Source organism: Amblyomma maculatum, chromosome 3, assembly GCF_055883805.1.
Source record: "Amblyomma maculatum isolate TAMU_Amacu chromosome 3, ASM5588380v1, whole genome shotgun sequence".
Taxonomy (NCBI): domain Eukaryota; kingdom Metazoa; phylum Arthropoda; class Arachnida; order Ixodida; family Ixodidae; genus Amblyomma; species Amblyomma maculatum.
The window spans coordinates 169,768,022-169,783,216 of NC_139346.1; the positions used below are offsets into that span (position 1 = coordinate 169,768,022).

The window sequence follows — 15,195 nt, forward strand, 5'->3', positions numbered from 1 at the left end:
AACTGCAGAATTCCACGTATTGGGCTGGTTTTTCCTTTATTTAGCCCTCTTTAGTGCCCCAATGATTCATCGAAGCATTTGGAGTCGGAGAAGACAAGGGCCTGAACTTTAATGGTGCGCTTAAAGTTTGATCCATTCGTCATGAGAAGGGGGACACTTGCTCGTTCAGTTTACTGAGCTGTTCAGTCTACTAAGTCCTGCCTCTACTTACACAGCAGCGTACTTAGAAGAACAAGAATTGCCAAGTGCCGCAGTTGGATAAAGTCAACAGCCCAACAGGTCTAATGGCCGAACTTGCCGTTTTTTGTAGAGGTAAGGAACAGCGTACCAAAATGTCGTTCTACATTGTAAGACAAGTGAAGCACGACAGCCGTTCGTTTTTCGCGCGCACGCACACGCACATGCGCACGCACGCGCACGCGCACGCACACACACACACACACACACACACACACACACACACACACACACACACACACACACACACACACACACACACACACACACACACACACACACACACACACACACACACACACACACACACACACACACACACACACACACGCACGCACGCACGCACACACGCGCACACACACACACACACACACACACACACACACACACACACACACACACACACACACACACACACACACACACACACACACACACACACACACACACACACACACACACACACACACACACACACACACACACACACACACACACACACACACACACACACACACACACACACACACACACACACACAATAAATCTTGCTCAATGAGTTCACGAGGGGCGGTTAAGAAATGATACAGCTGAAGTCTACAGAACGTATTGCAATCAATAATATCTCATTTGGAGAGACAGCAAACCTTAAAGCCGGGCAGAACTCCTTTTCCTCTGGGCTAACCGAGGGGAGCTCAGTGTGTTGGAGCTCGTGTTTGAAATATGAATCGTTTGCACTTATTTATGCGCATCGTGTGTTTATCGTCCTTTCTCTACCAGTTCTACACCGTGCTGGCCGTTTACCTTGAATATAACTTCAGCGTAACAATGGACGAAAGACAAAGGAACAACCACATTGTTTTTCCCGGAGTCACCGTGTGTGTCGACGGCTGGTGAGTGCGATATATGACAGACTTATTGACCCGAGGCATCATCGTCAAGTCCAAGCAGTGGACAGCTATGCTGATGTGATTGCTCGAGTCTTATACACACGGCAGGCTTGCTTTCCATGAGGTCTGGCCATGCAAATACGATCGCACCTGGGAAGCCCTTCTGGCGAAACCTATTTCACGCTTTCGCTGGAGTTTTCTGCCTTTTTTGCGATGTTTGAAAATGCCACCTAATTATCATTTTATATATATTTACCTATCTCTTTATTTTTCGATGTTAGATTTCGTTATGTAGACGTCTAAAAATGATTTAGAGGATAGCATGTAAACTGCGTTCGCTTCTTGCAAACAATAGCGCTCTTCACTGACCTCGCAGAAGAGCTCACTCTTCTGACCAAATCATTAAAGTTGTTGTTGTTGTTGTTGTTGTTGTTGTTGTTGTTGTTGTTGTTGTTGTTGCTGTTGTTGTTGTTGTTGGGACTCTAGGGAGAAGGAAAAGAAAATGCACGACCCTGATACTGGTTCTGTAGCTGAGCCACCTCCGCTGCCTCGTGCGGACAGAAGAGAAAATAGAGAAGAAAGAAAAAGAAGAGGAAGAAAAAGACACGCGCCGCAACAACAGCTGTCGTCCACCACCTAAGCGGTGGCAGGTGCAATGACGGCCTACAACAGATAAAAATTCGGTGGCTGGCTAGCCCCCGCCGCAAGCGGCGTTGATCTATACCCTCCCAGCCCCGTAGGGCCAGGAACTGCCACCCCTCTTCCCCACCATCATTAAAGAGCAAAAACTATGTGCAAAAACTATGTGCAAATGCTTATGTTTGGATCTACAGCCTTTTCTTTTTGTCATAACTGAAAACTCCTCTGAAAGGGATACACATATTCTATTATGCTACCAATCATTTCGAAATAATTCTTGAGAGTGGTGAGCAGGCAATTTTTACTTGCCTTTGTCGGTTGTGATCAAGCAAAAGAAAAGGAAAATTTATTTTTGCTCTCACATTTTCTCTTTGCAGGCTAAGCATCGAAAGGCTCTGCAAGTATCGACCTAACAAGTGCAAAAAGCACGACATGGTACGTAAGCCGGCAACAGCAAAGAGGGAACAAGTATCACTTAAATGTGGGACGCTCTCCTTTGTTTGACGCTGATCCCTGCTAACTGTAATTATTCGGTATTAATTTTTTTCCGGTGCAGACATTAGTAAAAGGAGCAGCATGACATTAGCTTCTAGGGGCACTCACACCTTCTCTGTCAGAAATTAAGAAAAAAAAAAGAGAGAATGATGTGCTAAAGCATTCAGTACCATCGTATACACACCATAACTGGACATTTCAAAAAGGCAACGCATAAGAAAATGTTGGCGAAAGAGCACCCCATATACTATTTTCCGAACATGTGCATAATCACTGCTAGTTCTGTTAAACTACCTGTCCATTTTGAGAAGTGCGCTCAGGCCACCAGCGGCAAATTTCACTTTTCTGCCACCACGCGCTGCATCCCTATCTTTATCGATAAATTGTTAGAAAAAGTGTAATGTTGCACTTTACGGCATTATTACACTTTCAAGTAATATTGGAGTACATTTTTGACTACAGCACGACAAAATGTAGTAAAGTACAGCGTAGTACTGCTACGGTGCCGACATTTATTCATCCTGAGGCCAACACTCAGCGGTAACGTTATGATAAATAGAGCACGATGAAGCAGATGATGAACGCTGATTGATTATATCTAACCTGAAACTAGTAAAAGGAAAGAAACGGTATTTGGCAGTGCGCGTAACAAGACGGACTAATAGCATAGTAAGTGTGTTGATCTCTAGGAGCTGCAGAGATGCTGCAGCGCATTTGACATTGCATAGCCGATAATGATGGTGATGATGTTCTCTTCGTTGTATGCACTTCTATTCTCAAGTGGCGTGCTATAACCACGGCCGCCTGCCTAATATCGGCGCAGATCTACGCCCCCGGCGTCTACATAGCTCAGGCGATGCCGGAGCTACGCGTAGCGACAGCCTTTCGGACCGACGAGCTGTTCACTTGCTTCATGACGGCTGGCAGTTCACAGTGTTCCGTCTTCAACTGCACCGACAGGTGAATCCATTCTTTTCTCACTCTCGCGCTTTTCGTCCTCCTTTCGAGCTGAACATTAGGTAATTAGACTGCATCTGAAAACTGACGAGAGGGGGGCCGTTATAAGTCACACACAACTTGCACTAAGCTTTCAAGGAGAATGCGGCAAAAAGCAGATTAGGATATTCCCAGCTTAATTTCTGACCGATTTTATTTGAATATCACCGGGATTGCTAATTAGGTTGTACACAGCCCAGTTCCGGTTGCGAATGCAGGTACTGAGGTTTTTATAACAAACTGACATTGAGATTGGCGCTAACTCTGAAGCCATTGTTTCAAACAGACATCAGAAATTTGGCCTGTGTCCCGATTTCACCCGGTTAACAGACGTCGAATGTATTACCTACCGCACGGTGCTGTGGGGAAGGACGCCCTGTTTAACCCAAGTCTAACATCTGTATTACCAAAGCTATTAGCGTCATTTGCTAGCTCTGCGACTTATTCAGAAAATGTTTTCCCGTGTTCCGCATCCCCATGGTCCCATGTACTGGTTTGAGCGAACATCTTAGAGAGAGGTGCCGAAAATTGATTCTTATTTCACCATTTCATTCCTTGGCGTTCCTTTAAGACTGTTTGAGATATTTGTTGGTGCGTTTTCAATATTCCATGCGCCAACGTTTTACGGACCGCAAGCGACGATGAATTCTGGGTACCGAACAGACTTCATTACCTACTGCAGCTTTAACGTCAACAAACAAAATGTTTGCAACATTCTGCGCGGGGCACATGTTGATATACGGGAAACGTTCCGCTAGTGTGCCGTGCACCTTTATTATCTGAATACAAATACAAAGTTCTGAATTCAAAGCCTCATGTGACAGCAATAGACTTTCATTTCATCGCCACGTTATTATGAGGCGCATCTTGTTACTCAAATACCTAAGTGTCGCAAACATAGCGGTCACCAGGAAACAGTTTGTGGGATTTTTTTTTTGTTTCTTCGTCTGTCGGCATTTCCGGATAAAACCAAACTCGCGGCCATGCGTCGTGAAAAAAATAATTGAGAGCACTCTAGAATATGCACTCCAGAAATGAGAAAACTCGGAGCATTGCAGCATGCACACGGTGCATGACGTCTGCTCTCATTATCATTATAAACTAAATGCACCATAAATATCATTGGTACTGTCATCATTATCAGTGTCGTTAATTGGGATGGAGGTTTGACTCCCGCTGAAGACAAGATTTTTATTTTTCTGATGGCGAAATCAGAATGCTTCAGAGAACCGCACAGATCCCGCGCACATTTTGTGCACGAGATTCCATGTGCCTAGAAAGGCTTCCGCCTTAAAATGGCGGTCTTAACTTCCCTTTCTTATATTTTGCTCTTTTTACTCCTACTCTGTGCAGGATAGCATGGTAAGGTAGTCGAGAATTAGGCCTCGTTAATACGTGTGCTTACCCTTTTCTTCTCTCTCTCTCTGTCTCTCCTTGCTCGAGTAAACCAGAATCACGAGCGCCTACTACCGGCTTCCGTCGCAGCAGTGCTACACCATCGACGTGAACGCGATCCCTCGTGATGAGCACCCGTTCAAGGACTGCCCCAAGCAATGGGAATGGGGTGAGCGCATGATGTCCCAGTCACCCTCGCGGCGACTGAACTTGCTGACGAGAATCATTTCACTAGAGACAATGATACAGTAATGTGAAGCAGTTTTTTTACTGTGTTAAACTTTCTGGCCTTTTTGAGGGGTTACCTGCTTTGGGACGGTTTATGAAAGTTGAAGGCTAGTGGCAGCAACAGGCGGAAGTATTATCGTGGAGTAGGCTGAGAATTTCTTCATAGTATAGCAACGTTTTGATAACGAATTGAAGGCGAGTATTTTTGCACTCTACACGAGAATTACACTATAAGGGAGTAAATAAGGAGTGACATCTCCTCTAAATCCCTCCCTAATTATGGCAGGGTACTTTTCCCATTTCACGGAATATATTTTTCACTAATTATACGGAATACGTGCGGTTTGCAACGGAATAAGATTATCTCAAGAAATGCTTTTTCCAATATTATAATCGAAGTTTGGATATCATCTAATTGGTAACCTCAAATTTCCTTTGCCGATTTTAAAAACCTTTCTTCCATTACTAATTGCATCAGAGGTGTGTGCGTGTGTGTGTGTGTGTGTGTGCGTGCGTGCGTGCGTGCGTGCGCGTGTGTGTGTGTGTGTGTGTGCGTGCGTGCGTGCGTACGTGCGCGCGTGTCTGTGTGTGTGTGTGTGTGTGTGTGTGTGTGTGTGTGTGTGTGTGTGTGTGTGTGTGTGTGTGTGTGTGTGTGTGTGTGTGTGTGTGTGTGTGTGTGTGTGTGTGTGTGTGTGTGTGTGTGTGTGTGTGTGTGTGTGTGTGTGTGTGTGTGTGTGTGTGTGTGTGTGTGTGTGTGTGTGTGTGTGTGTGTGTGTGTGTGTGTGTGTGTGTGTGTGCGTGTGTGTGTGTGTGTGTGTGTGTGTGTGTGTGTGTGTGTGTGTGTGTGTGTGTGTGTGTGTGTGTGTGTGTGTGTAAGTTTCTGTTGCCTATAGCGATTATTTCCTTATATGCTATGACCTTAGTCTATCCGATGGCTGTAACAGCATGTCCTTCCTTATTAGGCAGTGTGCCAGAGAGTGTATTACTCCCTTTTTTACCCTTGTAAAGGGTAATCCGAGCTCAAAGTGTGGCGATGTTCTCTCACCACCCACATCACACATCACCATCCAGGGAACTCTCTTGCTATCATCGTTAACATATGTTTTACAAAGGAAGCCATGTTGGTGTCTATCACATCGATGGCTATTCCTTTCGCTCCTGGTATAGTGTAATGATAAAAGCACATTTTTACTCAAGCAGCACCAGTATCAGTGTAGTGGCCTGCTTTTGTCACTCTCTTGCTTTCATCATCAAGATATCTATTTTACAAAAGAAACCATGCTGTGGTCTATCACAAAAACGGCTAATCCTTTTTCTACTGGTATAATCTAATGGTAAAAGTTTATTTTAAGCAGCACCCGTATCAGTAAGGTGACCTTATTTTGTCACCACTCCATCATCATCCAGAGAACTAACTCTCTTTCTGCCGTCGTAAAGATATCTATTTTACAAAAGGAGTCATGTTGAGGTTATAACATAGACGGTTAATTATTTTGTTGCTGGTAAAGTGTAATGGTAAAGGCGCATTTTTACTGAAGCAGCATCAGTATCAATATGGTCTCCGGTTTAACCTGCTCTATATCATAAGGGCTCTGGTATGCGAATAATTTTCTAACATTCAAGTTTTGGAAGTTTTAAATTTTCGTCTCTTAATTTTTCGCACCCCGTGCACATGGTCTTCTTGTCGCTCTGAAATGTGCGATCGTTCCTAAAATTCAATTAATTTATTTAAACTGGTTAGCTTAAGGGTACAGTGTAGGCCCTATTGCTAAAAAGCAGGCACGCGTTCCCTGATCGGATACGCAGAACTGGAGCTGCACTACAAGTTCTCCAAGCGTGACACGATGCTGCTACTTCCTCGTTGGGTGTATCCTCTGTTCGTACACCAGACTGGGCTCAGCCCTCCCGACCAGCTATCCGCTGTGCAGCTGCTTCCTGGAAAATCGATCCAAGTCACCGTCAAGCAGGTGAGCACTGCCAGGCGCTGGCTCTGGCATTCGATTCCGAGGTCCCGGGTTCAGATTTCAGCAGTGACAACCGTTACTTCTACAGAGGCAAAGCGCGCAAATTCCCGTGCGCTCTGCGGCTTGATTAATCCGAAGCCCAGCATCCAATACGGCGAACTTGGTAGCTCATTACAGATTATTACTTTTCTGGAGACGTATTAACGTAGACGTATACCGGCCTTCGGGACGCCCTCTGCGCACGCGCATGGGCAGGGGAAAGATGATGTGGGGCTACTGCGCGTGCGCAGGAGGCGTCTTGTAAACCGGTATACGTCTACGTTAATACGTCTCCAGTATGCTAAATCTCTCTAATAGAGGTTTTACCAAAACGTAGACGTACGAGCGCAAACGTATACCGATTTTCCCGACCTCTCTTGTGCAGGCCCAGTGACCGCGATTGCAGTTAACGGCTCCACCAGATGTTTTGAGGTTGGCAATTAGAAATCATTAAAACCTGGATTAATATTGCTAGAGATTCGCATGTTTTAAGTAAAAATGAGCTTCCGTTGCCGGTCATAAGTATTCTGTATTTTTAGCGATGAAAAAGATGAAAATCTACCCCAGAGATTAGAGAGACTGCCATGGCCCTATGACTGCGCTAGAGGGCATACTGCCCCCTTTTACTCCTTTATGGGATTATTCGTGCTTAGAGCGTAAACTACTGTCTTCCAGCGTTTCATTTTATCGCAGTGCGTATCGGGTTTGGAGTGCTACCGCTTGATTTCAGGCCGTACCCTTTTCTTTCTTTTTTTTTTTTTTTGGTCCTTCTGACGCAGCTTCGCACGGTCCGCCTGCCGGCTCCTTACAAAAGCAAGTGCACCGACTACAAGTCTCTGGGCCCTTTCAAAGAATTTAAAGGGAGGCTTAACTACGACGTAAGTGTAAACGGAAGACCAGCGTTGCGCTTGTCTCCCGAACGTGTACATACGCGCACTATGCTCCAGAAGTAGAAATAGACAGCGCTGCCCGAAAGGCCTAGATTAATTCACTCCCTCACAATATTGCTCCATTTGCGTTTCTGAGCGGCTAAGCCGTCATATCATTCACCGTCCTCTTTGCAATTGCCGCAGTGGCGCCGACAAGCAAGGTTGTGAGGAGCTTTGTGACAATAGAAAGATCCTTATGTCCGGTGACGCCGGGTGTTGTTAAGTATCATATAGGGTGCTGAAAAAACAACGCTTACATTTTCTGCCCATTGCGCAGATTAGAAGCGAGGACTTTTAAGCCTCATCGCGTACACGGACTTTTTCTTTCTTTCTTTCTTTCTTTCTTTCTTTCTTTCTTTCTTTCTTTCTTTCTTTCTTTCTTTCTTTCTTTCTTTCTTTCTTTCTTTCTTTCTTTCTTTCTTTCTTTCTTTCTTTCTTTCTTTCTTTCTTTCTTTCTTTCTTTCTTTCTTTCTTTTGCTTTGCTTTGCTTGTTTAGACCTCAAGACACAGCACTTGGCTCCTTGTCAGACATGCATGCGGAACCTTACTGTTTTTGTCACAATCGCGAAGGCTTATAAAATACGACTAGTTTATTGGATGCCCCTTGAACTTCGTTACCAGTTGGTCTAAATATTCAATGTTCTTTAGACAATTGGCAATCTGTCTCGCCAATAACCTTGTATTACTGAGGAGGCCTGTTGCTTCCTAACTGCGAAGATTATGACGCAGGAACAATTTTTTTTTTTTTTTAGATGTGGAAGCTCTGTCTGCTTAATATCAGTTCAGGTTCCTCAATCCTAATAAGATATAACGTTGATTGATCTTTTCGCAGTCCTTCTATCTTTTTAGCTAGCCTTTTCTTTTTAACTCGCTTTCTCATCTGCGATTGACCGATTAGGTCAAATGAACCGTGTGGCCGAAAGTGGGTCTCCTGTGTTAATTTAAAATGGGGTTCACCAGACCGAGAGTAACGACCGGAAAAAATAAAAGAGGGGGTTCAACGTCAGCTCAACATGCAGAAAGAATGAGGCGCCTCGAAACAATGGCTAAAATATGGTCGTAGGTGTGTCTGCGTCCCGGCCTTAGGTTCTGAAGGAAGAATACGTCCTACATTCTCCAGAAACTAGACTTGGCAGGCCCGTTAGAAGGCATCATTATGAGGCTTAGGAGCAAAGATTTTGGACTGCATATTTTTTTCAATCTGGCTTACATAGTACATTTCGTGATCGTTCATTACTAGCCTGAGTCGGTCACTGACGCTATCGCCGAGCTTATGGCCACAAGCTAGTCGTGTTTCATAACCCGGAAGAAGTTTTCATCATTCGGCCTCTGATTCGCTGGCGGCTATGGTAGTAGCTTCTATAGCGCTGACCCATTTCAATTAGCGTGTGCATCGTTTGCGGATTTTGTAAAGTGCATGAACAAACCATGTCTCTTCTTCAGCCAAGAGATGGACAAAGCTTCGAAAAGTTGTTTGTTTGTTTGCTTCCTATTTCAACTCTTTATGATTGTATGCCGAAGCCACAACACAGATAAAACAGAAGGTTAGATAACACCGCGCGTCGCGGCACCACTGTTTTAATGCAGACACGCACATTAAATAAAACTGATGCTTGTGCTCTCCTGTTGGCAGCTGTGTGTACAAAAGTGCAGCATGGAGCTGGAAGTGATCCACTGTGGGTGCGTCCAGGCGGCGTACGAGTTCACGGCTAGCTATCCTGCCCCAACGTGCGATTTCAACGATTCAGGTAAACATCGCGAAGCATCCAGACCAGCTCCGAAACTCCGAGCCATTTTTTGCCTACGCCTTTTTGACTTAATAATCTCGAGTCTTAATTTTAACATTGTCGACTACGGACTTTCATGCATTCGTTATCCTGATAACACCTAAGCTCCTTCGCTGCCCTTTGAGAAAATCATTGCAGTTAATTGCCAATAATGTCAGTGATCCTATTTTAAAGGCAATAACAATTAGCGCTACTTTCCTGCGATATATTGAAGAACTTCCGTGTACACGATTCTTGTTTTCGCTATTTCATGCTATGTAGTAATTAGTCAACGCAAGCGGGAAAAGCATGATCTATTGAGCGAAGTGCCTGTCACCTTACTTTCTTAAAAGGCAGGTGGTCTGGTAGCATTTTACTGGAAAAAAGAGAAATCAAGTGGTCGTAGTTTTTAGCCGTGCAGTCTGGCAGGTGCGCGTGAATTTACATTCCAATGTACGTATGCTGGAAAAAGCTCTTACACCCACTCCTCGGTACTTTTCGTCTTTCAGGATTGCTGTTAGTCTCCGATTATATAGTGCTTAGTATCAAACTCCGTGCCTTGAAGACTTTTTATATGCGCCAGCATATGAAAGGGCTGCTTTGAATTGGTATGAATCAATACTTTCGACCAGCGATCAGAATCAACACCACTTCTATTGTTGTTGTTGTTGTTTTCGGATCGTATGGAAGCTTTTCCTGCCTTTTACCTCTTTAAGCATAGGTTAAAACTAAACATGGCGCAATACGCGTTTGTGTGCATGCCTTATTAGTACGTGGTAGATTGTAAGCATTAAATTGTTTCTCTTCGCTTTTTGCAGAAAATTGCAAAGCCGCTCTCACTGCTAATGACACCTACGCTAAATGCGATCGCATTTGCAGTCTGCCCTGCGAGTGAGTGCATAACTTTCGCTGTTTTAGTACCCACACACTTCACATTTGCCGCAAAAGTCCACACTTTGCTGCAAGCGCTGCTTTCAATTTCCGAAGCTTTGCTAAATCCAGGAAAATTAGCATGAAGTATACTTATTCCTGGAGTAAAAGGCCCGGCGAGATCTCTTTCGCTTTATAAAAGTGAGCAGCGCGGGCTGATGCGCGGGCTATGGTTTCCACCCGTAAACACCATCTGTCATAGCGGGGGACTCATATGACAAGCAGTCAGGACAAAGGGACACAATGTACAGAAGGGTTAATACGCTTAGATATCCAAACCGAAGCCTTTTTTTCCAAGGACACGAAGCGCATAGAGCAGTCTGCAGGGGGGTCACGTTTGCCGAAGCCCGCACTGCGTCATTTCTGCAATTTTAATTCTTAAGCACTCGATGAAGCGTCTTGATGTACAGTTTCTGTAAGTGGAAATTACAGTGCCCTACTCCAGTTCTATCACATCTATCATATGCCTCTCTAAGTGATAAGAGAATGCCAGAGTGCTGCGCGTGATAGTCTCTTCGTAAATAACTAACTTCACGGGCGACAAAGTCGTCGTAGTTTTAGCGCTAAACTGAAGCTTTTTGCATGAAAGATGCTCTCATATCGACAAGTTAATTGCCACTGTTATCGGTAAGACACCATAGTTCGACATACATTTTTTATATTAAAACTCTTTTCTCTGGAAAAGAGTTCCGGTTTCGATGAAATCTCTTCGTTCATTTTCAGGGAGATTCATTACGACGTTCGCATATCCGGGATAGCGGATGAACCGGTTCGTGTTGTTTGCGATATACATTCAATATCATGTAGTTATTTTGCCGTACAAAAAGAAAAAAAAAAAGAATATTGAGCTCAGTGTGTCAACAGCAATGTTCTCATTGCTTTTCCCACAGTGCTACAACTGAGGTAGGCCGAATAAAGGGGCGACTGTGTGTATAGCTTGCTAATAAAAAAAAAAACACGTAGAATTAATTGTCCCTGTATCTTGAAGCATCCTAGGATAATACTTTCATGTAAACCTGTGTAACCTCTAGTAGCCATTTCCCATTGTGAAAGCGAGTTCTATTCTGCCATTCATTCTGTCTCAAACAATCAAACTAATGATAAAGGCCAAATAGAACAAAAGTTTGTCCAGAAAGAAATATATATGAACACTGAAGTAGATGAGCGGAAAAATGAACAAATTATTCGATATCTGGGTGCACTTGATATGCATCAAATATGATTTATTCGTCTGTCAATAATGCCGAGTGTGCATGCTCTGGTCGACAAGGAAGGCTGTTTTGCCTGGATGCATGTACATGCTCTATTAGCTTGTTGATAAAGTGCAGTGATTAAAGCATTACCAATTTTCTGCGTTAAAACTGCGTGACTAGTTTCTGTGTATATGCTTTTCTTCTTCAGGGCACACCACTGGAAGCCAAGTAGGTCGGGCAGGATTCAAGTAAAAAGTTTCTTCCTTCTGATTTTTTTCCTCAAGTGTCACTTTTTGTGTGTGCAACATTCAAACCGTTGTTCAAGTTGCTTGCCGTTGCTTGCCTTGACGCGCAAATGGCTCGGTGCCAGCCGGTGATGAAGACACTCCTTAGGGCGCACATAAGTCAGCTATTTGTTTTTGGTCTTTTTTTTATGTGTGTGTGTGTGTGTGTGTGTGTGTGTGTGTGTGTGTGTGTGTGTGTGTGTGTGTGTGTGTGTGTGTGTGTGTGTGTGTGTGTGTGTGTGTGTGTGTGTGTGTGTGTGTGTGTGTGTGTGTGTGTGTGTGTGTGTGTGTGTGTGTGTGTGTGTGTGTGTGTGTGTGTGTGTGTGTGTGTGTGTGTGTGTGTGTGTGTGTGTGTGTGTGTGTGTGTGTGTGTGTGTGTGTGTGTGTGTGTGTGTGTGTGTGTGTGTGTGTGTGTGTGTGTGTGTGTGTGTGTGTGTGTGTGTGTGTGTGTGTGTGTGTGTGTGTGTGTGTGTGTGTGTGTGTGTGTGTGTGTGTGTGTGTGTGTGTGTGTGTGTGTGTGTGTGTGTGTGTGTGTGTGTGTGTGTGTGTGTGTGTGTGTGTGTGTGTGTGTGTGTGTGTGTGTGTGTGTGTGTGTGTGTGTGTGTGTGTGTGTGTGTGTGTGTGTGTGTGTGTGTGTGTGTGTGTGTGTGTGTGTGTGTGTGTGTGTGTGTGTGTGTGTGTGTGTGTGTGTGTGTGTGTGTGTGTGTGTGTGTGTGTGTGTGTGTGTGTGTGTGTGTGTGTGTGTGTGTGTGTGTGTGTGTGTGTGTGTGTGTGTGTGTGTGTGTGTGTGTGTGTGTGTGTGTGTGTGTGTGTGTGTGTGTGTGTGTGTGTGTGTGTGTGTGTGTGTGTGTGTGTGTGTGTGTGTGTGTGTGTGTGTGTGTGTGTGTGTGTGTGTGTGTGTGTGTGTGTGTGTGTGTGTGTGTGTGTGTGTGTGTGTGTGTGTGTGTGTGTGTGTGTGTGTGTGTGTGTGTGTGTGTGTGTGTGTGTGTGTGTGTGTGTGTGTGTGTGTGTGTGTGTGTGTGTGTGTGTGTGTGTGTGTGTGTGTGTGTGTGTGTGTGTGTGTGTGTGTGTGTGTGTGTGTGTGTGTGTGTGTGTGTGTGTGTGTGTGTGTGTGTGTGTGTGTGTGTGTGTGTGTGTGTGTGTGTGTGTGTGTGTGTGTGTGTGTGTGTGTGTGTGTGTGTGTGTGTGTGTGTGTGTGTGTGTGTGTGTGTGTGTGTGTGTGTGTGTGTGTGTGTGTGTGTGTGTGTGTGTGTGTGTGTGTGTGTGTGTGTGTGTGTGTGTGTGTGTGTGTGTGTGTGTGTGTGTGTGTGTGTGTGTGTGTGTGTGTGTGTGTGTGTGTGTGTGTGTGTGTGTGTGTGTGTGTGTGTGTGTGTGTGTGTGTGTGTGTGTGTGTGTGTGTGTGTGTGTGTGTGTGTGTGTGTGTGTGTGTGTGTGTGTGTGTGTGTGTGTGTGTGTGTGTGTGTGTGTGTGTGTGTGTGTGTGTGTGTGTGTGTGTGTGTGTGTGTGTGTGTGTGTTTAGATAATCATCTCTGGGTTTTGGGTTAGGGTATTTAAGGCACCTTAAAAAAGAACGCATGTGGAGTATTGACGATTTTTAGGCTCATATTATAGATTCACTCCCTTTTTAATTGCAATTTTTGCGCTAAAACTTTGAGCTTTTTTTTTCTAGTCTTGTTTATAGCCCAAGAAGTCTGGCATGCATAAATCTACTCATCGAATTTCAGGTCTACTTGATCCTGTTTTCCCATTTTCTGAATCCAAAGTGTGCAGGAATGACAAAACCGGTCTTTGGTCACATTTTTTAGCGCACTCCGAAACAAAAGAGAAAAAAAGCTAAAAAACACTTCTACAGACCGCTACTGCGATCAATACAATCTTTCGACCTCTTTCTTGCCTCTGACTTCACTGTTCCGACAAATGGTGTTGTGCAGAGAAAAGTTCACGCTGAAACTGCGCTACCGGTCGGACATCGAGGAGCTCGTTCTGTACCAACCAACGCTAACAGTTGAGTAAACCCTTGCTTCTTAAGCACGATGTCCGTATGTGTGCTCAGAATCTAAATGAGACGTAGTTTAATGAAGCGTTTCCTTCCGAAGCAGCAATAGTGTCACTGACTCGTACTTTACGCGGCAGCCATCCCCCCTTTTTTCTAATTTACTGCGGCTAACCGAAATATACTATCCTATAGATATGCGCGGTTCTGCCAATGGTGCCAAAGACAGATTAAGATGAATCATGCGCAACATTACTACTAAAAATTGATTGTGTAGATTTGTGTGTCTGTCTGAAGAACTAGGAGACATTGCTAGGCATACATATTTTTTTCGGTCCTAGCTTCAAAGCTTCCAACGGAATATAGAAAGGTAAATTTTCTACGCTCGAGCGTCGGGTTGGCGGGTGATGTCACGTTTCCTTCTATCCATGGTGCACAGTCGGTCGAGCTACTGGCGTACGCCGGCGCCTACCTGGGCATCTGGCTGGGCGCGTCAGCGCTAGCCTTCCTTTTGAACTTATACGGAAAAGTCGAGATACACAAGTGAGTGGGAATATACGCCGTTTGCAACTCCTCTTGAACGTGAGAAAAAGAATTTATTATTATTTCTTTGCATTTCCGCTATTGTTGTGCTCATGGATGTCCGTAATTTGACGTCGGGTGTAACCTCGAGAGAGATAAACAGCGATGGACCTTGTAGAGGTACATGGAAGGCGAGAGTTAAGCTAATCATAGAAATGAGAGGAAGTGTGCACTTTGAAGCAGTAAGCAAGCTTATGGCATGGCGGGAGAAACAGAGTGAGAGAGAGTTGTGAATGTTGATTTCGAGGAATGAAAACGAAGGCATGAAGAGGCAGGTCTGTTTCTTCTTTTTCCTGTACGCTCTGTTACAAAGTTACTTGAGAAAACAGAAAAGTACTCCTCTCTTGAGCCCTAATTACACAATATCCCTTCCAGTTGCTGTTCACGAACAACCCGCATGCTGTAAGAATCGGGAAATTATATCGTGGATATATATATATATATATATATATATATATATATATATATATATATATATATATATATATATATATATATATATTCGATTTGCACTGCGTATGAGTATATTCTTCACGCAGAACTTCGCGCAGTTCTCAGTCACCAAACAGGAATGTCCTGATGGTGAAGGCACCGACAAGTTTATTGCTCTTTGCACCAAAGAAGGCCATGGGGCA

General features: G+C 44.3%; 1 protein-coding gene across 1 annotated transcript; it reads left to right on the forward strand.

The window, feature by feature from the left end:
- The first annotated feature begins 212 nt into the window (after positions 1–212).
- Positions 213–13,998, forward strand: LOC146196848 (uncharacterized). The gene is made up of 12 exons (XM_084597084.1): positions 213–312; positions 1,018–1,130; positions 2,144–2,201; positions 3,085–3,221; positions 4,709–4,821; positions 6,687–6,847; positions 7,663–7,761; positions 9,446–9,560; positions 10,397–10,469; positions 11,232–11,277; positions 11,910–11,929; positions 13,917–13,998. Exons 2-12 carry the CDS (start codon positions 1,066–1,068, stop codon positions 13,996–13,998), a joined length of 969 nt encoding a protein of 322 aa, XP_084453210.1. The 5' UTR covers positions 213–312; positions 1,018–1,065.
- The last annotated feature ends 1,197 nt before the right edge of the window (positions 13,999–15,195 follow it).

What these genes read in the sequence shown, in the direction of transcription:
- LOC146196848 (XM_084597084.1), top strand. Translation starts at nt 1,066, where the DNA reads ATGGACGAAAGACAAAGGAACAACCACATTGTTTTTCCCGGAGTCACC. An exon ending in TCCAAGTCACCGTCAAGCAG is followed by an intron (nt 6,848 to 7,662) that starts GTGAGCACTGCC and finishes CTTCTGACGCAG; the next exon opens with CTTCGCACGGTCCGCCTGCC. An exon ending in GGCACACCACTGGAAGCCAA is followed by an intron (nt 11,930 to 13,916) that starts GTAGGTCGGGCA and finishes GGTGTTGTGCAG; the next exon opens with AGAAAAGTTCACGCTGAAAC.